This window comes from Marmota monax, unplaced genomic scaffold (genome assembly GCF_021218885.2).
Source record: "Marmota monax isolate L192 unplaced genomic scaffold, Marmota_monax_Labrador192_F-V1.1 WCK01_AAM20220418_F8-fsc00012, whole genome shotgun sequence".
Classification (NCBI taxonomy): Eukaryota; Metazoa; Chordata; class Mammalia; order Rodentia; family Sciuridae; genus Marmota; species Marmota monax.
Window position 1 is genome coordinate 33,034,410 of NW_026695227.1, and position 16,052 is coordinate 33,050,461.

At 53.4% G+C, this 16,052-nt stretch overlaps 1 protein-coding gene across 1 annotated transcript; it reads right to left on the reverse strand.

Annotated features, from left to right (window-relative positions):
* Nucleotides 1–7,096: 7,096 nt before the first annotated feature.
* On the reverse strand, nucleotides 7,097–14,051 carry LOC124087000 (keratin, type II cuticular Hb3). Its single transcript, XM_046435575.2, has 9 exons — nucleotides 13,605–14,051; nucleotides 11,887–12,095; nucleotides 10,581–10,641; nucleotides 10,359–10,454; nucleotides 9,586–9,750; nucleotides 9,245–9,370; nucleotides 8,751–8,971; nucleotides 8,040–8,071; nucleotides 7,097–7,546 (listed from the first exon to the last, which is right to left on the reverse strand). The coding sequence occupies exons 1-9, from the start codon at nucleotides 13,986–13,988 to the stop codon at nucleotides 7,395–7,397; spliced, it is 1,446 nt and encodes a 481-aa protein (XP_046291531.1). The 5' UTR covers nucleotides 13,989–14,051; the 3' UTR covers nucleotides 7,097–7,394.
* Between the last annotated feature and the right edge of the window lie 2,001 nt (nucleotides 14,052–16,052).

Genomic DNA, 16,052 nt, shown 5'->3' on the forward strand with positions numbered 1-16,052 from the left:
CGAATCAAACCTGCTGTCTTGGAAGTGACTGGGCCCTGCTACAATAGCTGGGACTTGCTGTGATTGATAGGTGTGGCTTGCTGTGCCTAATAGGTAGGCCCTGCTGTGATGGATAGGTGGAACTTGCTGGGATTAATAGGTGGGCCCTGCTATGATAGGTGGGCCTTGCTGTGATTGATAGGTGGACCCTGCCACAGATTTCCTCAGAACTTCACCATCCACGTAGGTATTTTCAGTAGGTGAACATGATTGCAGAAGGTGCTGTCCAGCTAGTCTTGAGCAAGCAAACTGGGCACTTGGGGAAAAACAAAGACTCAAGGGGACTGTGGGTTTCTCTAATCCAGGGTTGCTTGCAGCAGCACTACTGACATTGCAAGCTGCGTAATTCTGTTGGGGGTGGGGTCGTGGTGCCCTGTTCACTTTGTGGTCCTGCTGGCTTCTAGAACTAGACGCTGGCAGTGTTCCCCTGTTCCCTATTCTGACAACCAAATATGTCTCAAGATATGGCCAAATATGTCCTAGAGGTTCTCAACTATGGCAATACTGTCCCCTCACCCAAGGGCATTCCTTGGGGGATGTGTGTGAGTGAAGGAGAGAGTGGAAGGGAAGTCGTGAGAGCCATGGGCGGTGGTGGGGGTTGGGGGATAGCCAGAGCTCTGGGATGGAAGTCAGGAGAACTGAGATGCTAATTCAGAATTCTGATGGCCATCTGTGACAAGGGTCACTTGGGCAAATGGCTTCCACTCTGATCTTCCTTCTGTTTCCTGACTGGAGAGTGACAGAGGGTGGACAGTATTCCTGAGTTCCCTCTCAGCTCTTTGAGTGAGACAAGGTGTTTGAAAGGGCTTGGTTCATACAGACCTGGTTTGAACACCGGTCCAGCCACCTGCTAGTTCTGTGATTGTGGTCATGTCTGTCATCCTCGCTGGGCTTAAGCTTCTTTGTGGATATGATGCCTAGGGGGCTGGAGGGAAGAGTTTCAGACATCTAACCACACAACAAATCATGCAGATGGAGAGGCGTGGCATGATACTTTATCATTTCTCATGGCTCTGTCTGTGTGCTGTGTGCTTCTCCTTCGTGTGATGTTGTTTGGGGTGCTAGGATGGCTGGAAGGACAAAAATGGCCTCACCCATAGGACTAGATTTGGTTCTGGTCACCAGCTTGGAGCTCAAGTGATGCTTTTGGGCCAAGATGTAGCTGTCAGGATCTAATCAAAGGATAATAATTGAATAGAGAAAGTTAATATAAAGAGTTATATTAGAGGACTGGAGGCATTGGCTGATACATAGCAAACACTAAAGAATATAAGAACTGGGGACAGGATTGGCTCAGTGGCAAAGTGCTAGCCTACTTTGCATGAAGCCCTGAGTTTGATCCCCTGAGTTTGATCCACTGGAAAAAAACAGAACAGAGCTGGGGTTGTTGCTCAGTGGTAGAGCGCTCGCCTAGCATGCACGAGACACTGGGTTAGATCCTCAGCACCACATAAATGTAAAATAAAGATATTGTGTCCACCTAAAGCTAAAAAATAAATATTAAAAAAACCCCGGAGAACCAAACATATAGGAACTATAAACATAAGGAACAGCTTCTATCCCTAGGCCTTTTTTCAAGGATTAATTGGTAATTTCCCCACACTCTAGCTAGACTTGTCTTCCTGAGGACACTCAGGCTCAGCCTGATGCCAACTCCCAGAGCCAATGCCACAGGCTTTAGGTTTTGTTATAGCAGAACCCCACGACCAGGTACCAACTTTTCTTCCACTTAGCTATTGCAACATAACAAAATAGCCCCAAGCTTGGTGGCTTAAGACAACAATATTTTTCATGATTGTGTAGGTTGATGGGTGATTTGTTGGCTTTCTACGATTGGCTAGGGCTCTGGGATGGTTTGAAGGTCCAAAATAGCTTCACTCTTATGGTTGGCATTTGGTGGTGTCCACTGGCCGAGAGTTCAGCTGGGGTGATAGCCAGGGGCCTCTGGGTTCCTCCAGGTACTACCACCTGTCATCAGTACTATAAAGAGGGTGGTTGCAAAAACATTCCTATGTGTGGTGTTGGAAAAGTTCACCATCACCAACATGTTTTCTATGAACTCAAGCTTGTGCCACTTTAGGACAGTTCTGGTTACCTCCATTTCAGCATTACTCTAAAAACCTTCTTACAATACTGTCTATTGGCACCCTCTGAGCACTCTATAGAGGGGGATGAAAACAAGAACCTCAATGCGCTATTTTAACATTCTTTCCATGATTGCAAGCTGGTACCACACTGGTCAAAACCCTTTCTTTCTTTTTCTTTTTTTTGGTACCAGAGATTAAATCCAGGGGTGCTTAACCACTGAGACATATCCCTAGTTCTCTTTTGTATTTTATTTAGAGACAGGGTCTTGCTGAGTTACTTAGGGCCTCACTAAGTTGCTGAGGCTGGCTTTGAACTCATGATCCTCCTCCCTTAAAGCCTCCCAAGCCACTGGGATTATAGGAGTGTGTACCTGTGCCCCAGTGGTTAAAACCCTTTCAAATGCCAAAGAACAGAGAAACAAATTAAAAGATAAACAAACAAACAAACAAATCAACAAAAAATGGCTCCTACAAGCTCTCTTACAATAGCACCTGTTGGAATCTTGTGAGCATTATAGAGAGAGTGGCAGAAAACCAGAATCTGAGCATGCAGTTGAAAGGTTCTCCATTACCAGTGCATTTTCTGTAAATGTAAATTGTGCTTCTAGGGGTGATCTGGTCACCCCATTTCATCCACTCTCTCTCTAATGCTCTGTAGAGCACAGAATCTCCCTTCCACCACATTCTGTTCCATTGGTCAAAGAATTCTCAGGGCCAGCCAGGATTCAAGAGGAGGAGAAATGAGTTTTATCTTTGCTATGAAGAGCAGCAGGGGCAGAGAGGGAAACTATTGTTGGGAGACCATTCCTAAAGACAGCCACCACAGGAGGATTAAATGAGACAAAATGGATACAAGTTTGGAGTATAGTGTGCCACTGAAGAATACTGGAAACTTGGCATTCATCGTTGTTGTTATTATTATTACTGAAATAGCATAACAGCGTCCTGAGCCTCTGAAGAAAGGGGGCAGAGAGAGGCAGTAGGAAAAGAGGGAAGACTGGAAGTCAAGAGGCTTGGATTCTCATCTTGGCTTTGCCACCAAGAGTAGTTGGTCAAGGCTGTTAGCACAAGAAGACTGGGCTGGATTCAAACTTCACTGATCAGCAAAAGCCTTTATTCGGGAATGGAGTCATGCCTCTGATGGACCCACTTTCCTGGTGGAAAATAAGCCACCGGCAAAATGGGGAGTTTACACTTACATAGGTTACACTGAGAGGTGACTTAATTAATGAGCATGTCAGTTTAGGCACTTAGGCATTTGGAATCTGTTTTGCTGGGTGAGATGGAGGGGGCCTGGGGCCAGTGGTCAGTATCTGAGATTTGTCTTTACTGGGCCAGATGGAGGGTCTGGGGAAGGATTTGTTTAGGGAAGGATCAATGCTCTGGCTTCTTTCCAGAGACTGTCATTCCAGACTTGATGGATATCTCCTCCCTGGGGCCTGTCTTGTCCCTGGGAAAGAATGTATTGGGAAAGGATCAATGTATTGCCTTCTCCCTCATTCCTTCTTCCCCGGCCACACTATTTTGGGGTTTGTCATTTTCCAAATACAATAAAGGCCCTTCACTTTTGGGGGCCTCAGCTAGTTCATCCATGTGGAGTGGGGGTTAGACCACCAGCCAGCCCCTTGGATGTGCAGGAGCCTCAGCTGGTGCGTGAGCAGGACAGGTGTGGAGGGACTGTTGCTCAGGAGTTGTCCCTACCACAGGCTTGCCAGCACAGAGGGCACTGATGGTCACAGTCATCAGGGAACTTTCAGAGAAGAGACAATTGGCTCTCTGTGAAATTCAGAAGGCCTTGCTAATTGGCCGACACCTACCAAGTGCATGGGAAATACCATGGCTGATACCACGCAAGGTGACAGGCCAAGAAAGTGCCAGCAAGGAAGAGTCCTTGAGAAACGCCCTGGGAGGAAGGAGAGAACTTTTATGGGGTGAGCTGGAGCATTTTAAGCTTCTAGGGGGCTCTGGAGAGCAGCCCCTCAGCCTCCTCTGGCCTTGCTGAGCTCATCAGACTGCCTGGAGGGTTCCCGGCTCTTTGTCTAACTGACCTCTTCACATGCTGTTCCCGGTCTGCGGAGCTCGCCTCTCTCTTCTGGCTCATTCCTTACCCACATTAACCTTTTGCTGTAACACGGAAGCCTCAGGGATAGGGACAGCATCGCTGATCATTTTCCTCACTTCCGGGAACCCAAACCCGGGTAACCGCAGGTCTTGGTGTGTAGCGGGTCTCAGGCACTATTTGTTGATTCAGTGTGGACTCCTGATCTTCCTGTGGGCCTCAGAGTCAACACTGCTTCCTCTAGAAACCCACCCACTTTCCCAGGCTAATAATCCTCCAATGGTGCTCCTCTTTTTGTCCCCCAAACAAACTGGGGCTTGTGGCAGTGCCCTTCCTCTTGGTGGAGAGGAGGCGGGGCCCAGGACTCAGATCAGAGGCTCTAACAGATGGAGAGTTTGCAGCCATGGTCTTGCCTGGGCCCTCAGGCCTGCGGGTGGAAGGAAGGTGCATCACCTCCCACAGGAATGGGCCCCTCGGGCCCCTCAGTGTGCTGTGATTACCCTGAGACTAGGACTCCTTAGGTCTCTGGGAAGGGAGTGGTAAAGCCCAGAGTGGAATCAGAGCCATTTCTCAAGGTCACGCTCCAGAGGCCCTTGGAGAGAGAGCTTCTGGTCCCATCTGTCATTTGACCTGTGTCCAGGGTCTCTGAGTGAAGTGGCACCCGTTTCTCCACAGAAAAGCCCTCTTCACCATGGCTGATTTTAGGACTGTCAGCAAAAGAGTCTCTGCAAAAGAGTAAAATGTAGATAAACTTCCTATTTTCGTGTCGCCCTGTTTACTTGGCCACTGGCTGGGAAGATACCAGCACTCCAGGTGCTGGACACCCCTTACTAGTTTTTTACAAACATATCCAGTATAGTACTTTGTAGAACTCTGCAAACAAGGTCTCTGGCCTTGAGCTGGGCTTCACAGAGATGTCTACATTTTTAAGATAAGTTACAAATGGGCTCCATGGTAACAGCAGGCAGAGGGAGGAAAGAAAGGGGAGAAGAAGCTCTCCCCTTCTCAGGTGTTGTCCTTGAAGGGTTAACCTGCCCAGAACAGTGAAAGAAAAAGCTGCTTTTATGTGAACTTCTGCAGACTGTGAACTTTTGAGCCCCTCCCCTTACACGCTGGGTATAAAACTCTGAAACTCCCTGAACTCGGGGTTCAGGGGGTTAATTAGTTACAGCAAAAACTGTGCCGTCTGAACCTGGCTGCAGCCAAATAAAACTGTTTCCTCCTATCTTTGGTGCCTTGCCCCCTCTGTCCCTACAACATGAGGCAGAGCAGGGGAGAGAGGTGGGAGCAGGGGTACTGGGGAGCCGTGAGATTCTGAGTGGTCAGTCAGAACCAGATAGGTAGGGCTGGCATGCTATGCTTGACAGTCTGGGTCACCCTGATGGCATTGGGGGTCCATGGAAAGGTCATGCTCACGCTCCCTGAAGGTCTCTCTGGCTGCTGCGGAGCAGGGGCTGGAAGGGAAGAAGAGAGGGCCTCCAGGCAAGATGGAGGTGGCCTGGGCCAGGATGGGGCAGCAGGAAGAGAAGGGAGAGCGGGTAAGAGAGGTGTATGGGAGGCAGGAAGGGAAGGCCCTTGGGAGCTAACTAGTTTTGAGGAAAAGGCATGAATAGATCTGGGTTCTGGTTCTGGCTGAGCTGTGGGGCCTACTGTGCTGATGGTCTGGGCAGGGGAGACGAGCAGGGGCTCTGTTGAGGGCAAGGGAAGAGGTGAGCTTGGAGGTCATGGGCTCCAAGTGTGTCTAGGAGTGCCAAGGGAGCTGTCCCGTGGGAACTGGGGCATGGCAGTCTGCAGGGAGGCAGTGGAGGATCCTCAGGCCTCTGAGCTCAGCTGGAGGCATGACCAGGCAGGAGCTCAAGGCTGCCTAGGGACAGTGTGGGGGAGGTGAGAGGGCCCTGCAGTACCCGAGTGTTTAGGGGAGGTGGCATGGGACGGAGGAGAGCCAGTGAGCAGGGCTGGCTGGGAGGAGCTGAGGGTCTGGCCTGTCAAACAGAAAGTCCCAAGCTTAGGGGACGGGGAGGGGTTCAGGGAGCACAGGGAGCTTGGTGTGGAGCCTGGAGGGCCTTAGGGGGGGATAGTGAGTGAGAGAAGAACAGCAGGGGAGATGGGTGGGGAGGGGTCAGGTGGAAGAAGGAGAAGGGGAAGAGGGCGGGGGAGGATGGGATGGGGTGATGAGGAGGAGGGCAGTGTTCTCACCAGGGCTCTCCCAGACCTGTTCCTGGAGGGTGGGGTTAGGGGCCTCTCAGCTCTTGTTCCACAGAGTTCCAGAGCACAGGAGAGGTCAGGCAGAGGGGGGCAGGGGATCCTCTTAGTGCTGAGGTTGAAATTCCTAGGTATGTGGGGACAGGGACGGTGCCTCTTACCAGCTTGAGGGCTTTTGGGAGCTGAGGAGGGTGTGTGTGTGGAGGGCAGGATGGGGAATGTCAGGGTCAAGGATCTCATCTCCTCTTGTTTGATGAGCAGCATGGTGGGGAGGACAGTGCCAATGGTGTGTGGCTTCGGGATAGATACAGGGTGGCTGTTGGCCCATCTGGTGGCTACTGCTGTGGGTGGGTATGGTGTTGTGGGGCAGAATGCAGGTGTGAGGGGAAGAAGTGGGGTGTGTGCCCAGGAGGGATGAGAACCAAACACACGTTTGCCACACACAAAGGTTTCCAGCAGACCAGTGGCCTCCTCTGCTTCCCTCAGGACAGCTGGAACCAAACCAGGCTGGCAGGTGTACTGTAGGTAGATGTACCAAGAACACCGCCTGGCCTGGGAGGGCAGGCCCCACAGGTGCCCGAGCTGAGGGTGCCCGAGCTGAGGGCAGGCCACAATGACCGTGGTCCCCAGGCCTTATGGCTGGGCCAGGTGCTCACCAGATGGTGGGTATGGATTCCCTCTGAGAAAGTAAGCAAAACACAGAGGCAGGCCTCACAGTTTATTGGAAATAGGCGACCAGAGGGCAGAGAGGCGTGGGAAGCACTCGCACCCTGCTCCTTCCAGGGAGGGAAAGCTCTTCTCCCAGCAGGGGCTGGACCAGATAGGGGAGGGGTGATCCACTCCTGGCAGCAGGACAGGAGGGGCAGAGGAGTGGCGGTGGGCAGGAGCCGGGGTGCGTTCTCAGAACGCAAGGGGGGAGGCCACAGATGTGCTGCTGTTCTCAGTTGCAGGAGGAGCGGTGGCAGGTCCGGCAGGCTGGAGGGGCTTCCCTGGCTCTTCCGGACCACCTAACACCTGCCGGGGCCGCAGGGTGCGCACATCCCGGTGCTCACTGCCAGGTTCCCGCTACAGGGGGTGTTGCAGGCACTGCCTATCACCGGCCGGGAGCCGGACACGCAGAGGTCCCCGCACACGACCCCGCCCCTGGAGCTGCTGACACCTGTGGGAAGGACAGTAGGATCAGGAGACCTGGCTGGTGGCCGCCCCAGCCAGCCATCTTTCTTTGGTCTAATAGGTCTAGCCCTCCTGGGAAAGCCACATGAAGCCTTTAGTTCTCATTCTGAAGTTGTGGAGGAAACCCTAGCCTGGGAGCCAAGAGGTCTGGTTTCTGGTCCAGATCTGCTTTGAGCCTTGAGCAACTCCCTCCTTCTCTCTGGGCTCAGCTTTCTCACTTATACAAGGCAAGGATTACACTGAGTGACATCAGTTGGCCCTTCCTTCAGTGACATCTTCTTTCCCTCTTCAACCTCAGTTATGTTGTGAGTTTCTTCCTGCAAGCTAACTTCAGTCTCTCCTGCTGTGTGACCAGTCTTGTCCCCTTTACTGGGGGGATTATTGCAAATGCTTTCCCCAGGGTCTCTGTATACCCCTAGTCAGGAGATCCTTGTTGTGGCTCAACCTAAAATTGTCCTTTTCGGGCCCAAGATACTTACAGACATTCACAGCTCCAATGCCTTCACACAGCCTGAATGGGGACAAGGTGGGGAGGGGAAGAGAAAAGAAACCAGAATAAAATTGAGATTCCCTTAGGTGCTGGAGTGGTGCAGCTTGGGGCTGTTTCTGATTTACATTTCTGTCTTCATGCAGTTTAGGAAAAGGTGTCTTTTGGGCACTTGCAGAAGTGCAGAGGCAGACTACTCAGCAAGCAGAGCGACGGCTGGATTTCAACTCTCATTTGCCCTCATCTGGCTGTCTTTGCACGGTGTATAGCCTGAACTACCATACCCAGTAGACTTGGATAGGCCAAGTTTTAGGAGTGGAAGGTCCTCTTGGGCACACAAGGTCATCACTAGAGTCTGGTTAGCAACTCTGCTGTGGGGCAAGAGATCTCCTAGAAACTAGGCAGGGTGTGGATCTTGGAAGATTGAGGATGGAAGTCTTGAGGATGTTCTGAACCGATATTCAGGAGCTTGAGGTTCTAATCCTAGCAGGGCCCTGGGTTACATGGGGGCTCTGGATATCACAGTGGCCCTGGCCTTGTCTGATGAGAAGGAACATGCCCAAGTTTCAGACCTGTGATATCTGGAATCTAATCAGTCAAGAGCACAGCTTGGGGCCAGTCCTCGGGATTATGACTGAGACACTAGGAATTAGAGGTGACAGGTCTACGCAAGTAGTTCTTGGGGCGGGTGGGGTGGACCCACCTCTGCTCCTCGCCCTCCAGCAGGCGCCTGTAAGTGGCGATCTCGATGTCCAGGCCCAGCTTGGAGTTCATCACCTCTTGGTACTCCTTGAGCAGGCAGGCCATGTCCTGCTTGGCCTTCTGCAGGGCGCCCTCCAGCTCAGCCAGCTTGCAGCGGGCGTCGCTCAGGGCCGCCTCGCCCTGCTGCTCAGACTGGGTCACTGCGGTCTCCAGCTTGTTGTTCTAGAGACCCAGAGGAGAACAGGGGAGGTTATGGTCCCTGAGTGTGTGTATATGTCATTGCCTGGATGTGCCCAGGGTCTCCTCACAGCTGGGAACAGCCCAGAAACAGGCCCTCTTGCCTTGTTCACCTGGATCACCCAGATTGACCACGCTGGGGACCTGGTCAGGCAGATGGGCTGCAGAATGAGTGGTGAGGCCCACATAGGGCACAGCCTGGCTGTGTGGCACTGGGCAGGGCCCAGCCCCCCTGCTGTTGGGCACAGAGAGCCATACCTGGCACTTGGCATTCTCAATCTCAGCCGTGAGCCTCTGGATGATGCGGTTCAGCTCGTTGATCTCCTCCCTGGTGCGGCGCAGGGTCTCCCCGTGCCTGATCACCGTGGCCTTTATCTCCTCGCACTGGGGGAGGCAGACATGCTCTGAGGCTCAGCATGGGTCACCCTGAGCCTGTGCAACCAGCCAGCCAGCCCTGCCCTGGCCCCAACCTCAGAGCTGTCTGTCCTCCCCTCACCACCTCAGGGCATCAGAGTCCCCAGGCAAAAGAGGCCTTGTTCATAGAGTACGCTTTCCCTCCCACTGCCCCATGCACAAGGCAGGGGTCCTGAGCCCCTCACCTTGCTGCGGTACCAGGACTCGGCCTCAGCGCGGCTGCGGTTGGCAATGTCATCATACTGAGCCTTGATCTCAGCCACGATGCAGTCCATGTTCAGGTCTCGGCTGTTGTCCATCTTGACGATGACTGAGGTGTCAGAGATGTGGGACTGGAGAATGCGGATCTCCTGTAGGAGGAGAGGGAGTAAAAGAACAACTGAGTTATCTGGGCTTTTTCCCACCTGCTAATGCCCATAATCTCTTTGGCTCATCCAGAGCCATGTTTGGAGCAGAAACCCCCCTAATGAAGTTCCATAACTTTTGCACAGAGTAAGTCCCCATTAAGGATAACAACAACGGCTTCTTGGGTGCTTGCTTCTGGAATTATTCAGGTTCATGTGCTCCCACCCACTGACAGGCCCTAGATCTTCCTAGGGGACGGACCCTGTTTGGGGCCCGTTTACATTCTCCTTGACCAACCACATGGAGGTGGACTCTTGCCTATCAGAGAAAACCCTCAGCCAGGGAAACGGCTGAGTCTATCTGCTGCCCTTGTGGCCTGTGCTGCACCTGCTGCCTCAGGGAGGACACAGGATGCTTCCCAGACAGTGTCCTGGGTGCTCCTCCTCTTGCCTCTGCCTACTTGGTCTGCTTTGGGTTCTGTTCCTCTCCCCCAAATTCCACCCTGGAGCCTGGTCTCAGTTGTCAGGCCTGTTTCAAGACTGAAGGGGTCTGGACAAGGGTCAAGGACTCCATGGAGCCACATGAGTGCCCACTTTGGCTGAGAGCCCCTCACCTCCTCATACAGTCGCCTCAGGAAGTCGATCTCCTGGGTCAGTGCCTCCGCATTGGCCTCCAGGTCTGACTTGCGCAGGTAGGCGCAGTCCACGTCCTGTGTGGGGTGACAAGGGGTGGTGAGGCCAGCTCTTCTGGGGCACTCTTGGCATGTGGCTTCAGTGAGTCAGACCAGAGGGGATAGGTGGTGTGGCCTCCAGGTGGGTTGGCTTCAGATACTCACCTTCTTCAGAGCAACGAACTCATTCTCGGCCGTGGCCCGAAGTGTGACTTCTTCTTCATACCTGGTGGGCGAGAGAACAGGGCCTGGCTGCCGGCTCTGGGCCTTGGCTCTGGACATGCCTACAGATGGCCTGATTGCCAGCCCTCCCCCTGCTCATCCTGCTTCCAAAAGAAATGGGCAGGGCCCAGGAGAGGTCAGGCTATAGGTCCAGGCCTACTGGTTCCCTTGGGGCACGGAAGCACCCACTCCTGTGTTGACTCTTTTCTGTGGAGGCAGGAGGGCAGGACTGGAAACTGTGCTGATGGGGGTGTGCGTGGGCATGTGCGCGCACACACGTGTGGTTGGGGAGAGGAAGGTGGCCGTTTGTCTCCCCTTGTCTCCGTTTTCCTTTCCTCTGAGCCCTTCCCTGGCTATGACTGTGCAGCAGGTAGAGGGAGTCCTCCCTGTCACTCCCCCTTGGAGGAGACAAGGGAAGTAGAGCCTGCCCTTGTCCTACTGTGTGGGCATGCAGCTCCAGGACAGGGTGGGGGTGTAGGAGTGTGGTGGGCCAGGGGACACCATGGCTGAGAAGGTTCTTGAAAGTGGCTGCACCCTCAGAAGGAGTGCCTTTTTTTTTTTTTTGTAGAACTGGGGATGAACCCAAGGGTGCTCTCCCACCAAGATACATCCCCAGCCCTTTTACTCTATTTTTAAAATTTTGAGCCATGGTCTCACTAAGTTATTCAAGTTGGCTCTGAACTTGCAGTCCTCCTGCTACATGCTCCTGAGCTGCTGGGATCACAGGTGTGCGCCACCATGCCCAGTTACACAGATGCCTTTTGAGGGTCCAGGACTCACTCATCCTTCACGTCATGTCACACTTTGTCACTGAATGTCTAGACCTGTGACTGTCGTGTCTGCTTCCCAAGGTCAGGGGCCATGCCTACACTTGTCCTGGGATCTCCAGTGCCCAGCCCAGGGACTGACTGGCACAGGTAGGCTTAGTGGATGGAGCGAAGGAAGTCAACTTAAGAGTCAACTTAAGAAGGGTGTCCAGGACTTTGAGAGCTGCATGCAGGGGGACAAAGGGACCCATATGCTTCTGAAAGGTCTGGTAGATGAAGAAGGGGAGGGAGTAAAGTTGCCCTGAGCAGCTGTTAGGAAGGCAACGTGAGCCTTGAGGGCCAGGACCCCAGGGAGACCTGTGCCTGGAGGAAGGGCAGGTGCACAGGTTTTTCCCATTCCCAGCAGCGATCTGGCCGCAGACCTGATGCTCCCCTGGGCTGCGAGCTCCCACCAGAGCCAGGCTCTTCCCTGTGGCACTCACTTCTTCTTGTAGCCCTCCAGCACCTCCTGCACGTGGTTGAGCTCTGAGGCCAGCCTCCCGCTGTCAGCCTCCACACACTCGGCCTCCCGCCTCAGGGTCTCGATGTAGCCCTCGAACAGGGGCTCCAGGTTGCTCTCGCAGCACTTGCGGTTCTGGTAGAACTGCAGCTTGGTCTCCAGCAGCTTGTTCTGCTGCTCCAGGAAGCGCACCTGCCACCCAGAGGAACAGCCTGAGATTCTCTTCTTGCAGAGTCAGAGGCCAAGAGGGGATCCCAGGACCTGGATCTGAAAGGCTTCAACTTTGAGGCCCTGATAACTGCTTGTTGGGGGGTATCATCCTTCTCAAAAATCACATTAGAACTTAAATCAGTTCACCGCCTAGAAGTCCTTCTTGAAAGCTAACCTCAATCTCTTCTAAGGCAATTTACCCCATGTCATGAAAAGTGTTTAAAAGAAGCTGATTGTAGACTTTGATCTACTTGTTGACAACGTGACCCTGGACAAAGCACTTAGCCCCTCTACAGAGTGGGGCAATTAAAGTACACCCCACTGTGGAGATTAAAAGAGACCCAGCACAGAAGGTCATGTCCACACTGAATAGCTGCCTCAACAAGTCAGGTGACAGGAGCCCTGTGCAATTGCACAGATGCACCTTTTTTAGAAAGGCAGGCTATAAAAGTTGAAAAATAAAGCACGTACCAATTATTCAAACCCTACAACAACAATGCAATTAGAATAATAGTCAGCTGGGATATTTGAGTAGGAATGCCTGTGCCCCGCCCTTCATCTGACAGAGCAGACAGGAGTGGGAGCTCACTGACTGCTGAGCCCTTACCTTTGCTCTGCAGGGGGTCTTATCTCACGGTAATAATTACAGACTGTTGGGTCCCAAGCAAAGTTTAACAACCATCTATCTCCCTGCCACCAGGTTGGTCCATTGCCCCACTTAGATTCTTTTGTCTGATAAACTGGCACATCCCTGCAAAATTCTTTCTCATGCATCTTTGGTGTCTCATGTTGTTAGCCTCTTGCCTTTAGATATTTTGGACCTTCCTGGCCGAGTCTCTACTGGAACTTGAGGGTGGCTCCTGAGAGTCCCTCCTGGCTCCTCATGGGAGACTTTCTTCCTGATGAGTGGTGCCTGGACTCTGTGACATGGGCTGCAGACTTAGCTGGATGCTGATTCTGCAGATGGTGAAGGCCCTTGAGGGTAGGGATGGTCTATTGCTCCCGCTGGATCCTGAACCCTACACAGTAGCTTGAACAAACTACTCTGGCCCTGCTCAGTAGCCAAGTCACCCACTATGTGGGGTAGAAGCAGCTCAATGGCCCATGGGATCACCTCCAGAAAGTCTGTCTTGCCATGTCCTGGTCACTGGCCCTGACATAGGAAGCACCTCCTTGCCATGTCAAGAGTCACTTGGCTTCAAATGCACCAAACACCCACACTGTGGCCTTTAGCTCACAAGGCGGTATCTAAAGTCTAAAGGCTCTGCCCCTAGTTCTCCTTTCCAGCTTTTGGTTTGTCTCCCCCATGAGATTGTCAGCTCCTGATCCTAATCTTGTCTTTCTGTCTGTATCTTAGAAGTTTGATCACTCTTCCCTTTGGTCTGGGAGCTTACCTGGGCATGTACTCACTTTTGACTATCCCCATCAGTGCCCAGGCCTGGCTGTGCACCTGTGTTGGGCATCAGGAAGGGTGTGATCCAGGACACCCACCTTGTCGATGAAGGCAGCGAACCTGCTGTTGAGGCACTTGATCTGCTCCTTCTCCTCGTGCTTCACGCACTGCGCGTTGGGGTCGATCTCCAGGTTGAGGGGCGCCAGCAGGCTCTCGTTGACGGACACGGAGGTGATGCAGGGTGGGCTGGGTCCGCACACGCCGCCAGAGCGGTAGCCAAAGCTGCGGCCGCAGGAGCCAGAGCGGAAGGCTCCGCAGACGCTGCGGCTGCCGAAGCCTCCGGTGAGGCCGCGGTAGCAGGAGATGCCTCGGTAGGGGGCGGCGGTGATGCAGCAGCGGCCTGGCCGGGGCCCGCAGGCCGAGGCGCAGCTGAAGTTTCCAGCGCGGAATCCGCAGCCAGCAGAGTTGAAGCCACAGGTCATGGTGGAGGCAGGAGGTGTCTGAACAGTGAAGTTGACGACAGATGCAGCCAAGGGCTTGTGCTCCCTGGGCCGTGGCAGGCCTTTTTATGTGCCAGGAGCCGCTGGCATTAAAAGGGGCAGCAAAGAGACAATAGCTGTGTTTTATTGGCTTGGCATCACCCGACCTCTTAAGCTCCAACCCGCTTGCCTCTTCAGTGTGGCTGTGTCAACAGTCCCGGCGACAGGCCCTGTTTCATCTTCAAAGCCCTTTACAAGCTTCCTCCTTGCCTCTGCCCCTCCCCTGGGCACTGGAGTGGCAAAGGCATGGGGGCTCCTGGAAGCATTGCTCAGACCCTGTGCTGGGGGATGCACTGACCTGCAGAGCCAGCTCTCCAAATCCTGTTCTGAACTGAGCCTTGTGTCCCAAACAATCTCTTTATTCTAGGCCTCCTTGCCTTCCCCTTACCTCTCAGCAAGATCCTTTCCTTATGGTCAAGAGGAGCCTCTGCTAGCCCACTTCTGCCCAGAGCCTGGCCAGGGATGGAGTGAGGGTGGAGATGGCAGGGAGATGGTGTTTGCATTTTGGGTATTCCTAGTGCAGAGACCCCAGAGGGGACATGGGAGGAGCTGAGTCAGAGAGTTCAGGACAGAACCAGGGCTGTTCTTCTGAGTTCTGGGCACCATTGCTGGTGGGATTTGGAGCAGGGATGGGGACATGGTATCCCCTGGAGCTCCAGGGCCTGATCAAGAAGGGCATCATCCGGGAGAGTGAGGAACTGGGTTTGAGGAGGATTGGGGCAGAGTGGTGTGGGTCTGAGAGGAGATAAGAAAGGAGTCCTACTCTGGTATGGAGACTAGACCATGTTCCTTCCTTCATTCTTCTGGAAGTGCTTACCGAGTGCCACCAACTTGGACCGTCTATAGCGCTCTGTTCTGGGAATCCAGCACAGTCCTGGGTGTTTGGAGATAAGAGAGGGTGGCATGTACTCCAGTGTTTGGCTAGTGGGGGTGGTGAGAAGTCACAGGTGGAGGGGATGTTCCCACAATGTCCTGCCTGAGGAGTTGGGCTCTGATGGGAGTCCTTTAGGTCCTCAGCAGGGAAACTCAGCAATGGAGTCCTGGTGTGGTGCACCCACTAGGAAGGACGAAAGATGCTGTGGGTGTGGGGGTCACCAGGTTCCTGAAATGGAATCACTTCCTCTCCTCAGAGGACCCACTGGGTGAGAGAGGGTCCTCATGTGGGTATTCCAAAGCCAACCTCTCTTAATTTGGCCCCTCATTCCTTAGAGCTGGGTAGGTGATGGCTTTGGTGGATGGACAGGAGGACTGAGCCAGGAGGTTTCCCCTAAGCAGAGGACTTGAACCTATAAATCCTCCTAAGCACACGTCTCTGGACATCCTTTGAGGATGGCTCCTTTGATGGAGCTGAGTCCTGACCCTGCTTCACAGGCCTGATCTGGGCTAAAAATAACCCTCCACGTGTCATGTTGGGCCCTTGCCTTTTACCTTCCCTACTGCCACTCAGGGTTCCTGGAGATTTGGGGATGACAGGGAAGGGGCTCTCCCTTTGTGGGACCTGAGGACAGGTGGGAGATGGTGCTGTGGAAATTGGCCAGGGAGCTGGACAGCACCCGCCTCTATGCTGAAGGAAGGCCTCTCCTGTCCCTCCTCTTGGGCCTATGCATATGCTTCTGGTCTTGTCTCTGGGGTGTGGGTTGTGGAATAGGGCATGAGGGACACACCAAGGGGCCTCAGGCCCTTGGGCTTGGGTAGCGGATTCCAGTTCCAGTGGCTGCTGGGACTTTGGAGCCCCTTTCAGGGAGCTGGGACAGGCCGTGCTTTCTTGCCAAGCCTCTGCCGGGTCACATCTGCCAGTCATCCAAGGAAGAACCCAGGCTTTCTCACCTCTCATCTTGACCCACACTGCAAGTGGTGAGCTGAAAGGGTCTTGGTACCTATTTAATAAATCAGTGCTACTTTTTCCTTGGCAAAATACTGAGGGATACAAGAGCCCGTGAACATTTCCTCCGTCTCTGCCCCAGTGACTCCATGGCCCTTCTTTGACCCAGCAGGTTTGGTGTCAAG

Bases quoted from the DNA above. Each gene is read 5' to 3' on its own strand.
- LOC124087000 (XM_046435575.2), bottom strand. From the start codon at position 13,988: ATGACCTGTGGCTTCAACTCTGCTGGCTGCGGATTCCGCGCTGGAAAC. The intron at 9,371-9,585 runs GTGAGGGGCTCA...TGCCTCCCCCAG, and splicing joins AGTCCTGGTACCGCAGCAAG to TGCGAGGAGATAAAGGCCAC. The intron at 7,547-8,039 runs GTAAGTATCTTG...TCCTTCCCACAG, and splicing joins CATTGGAGCTGTGAATGTCT to GTGTCAGCAGCTCCAGGGGC.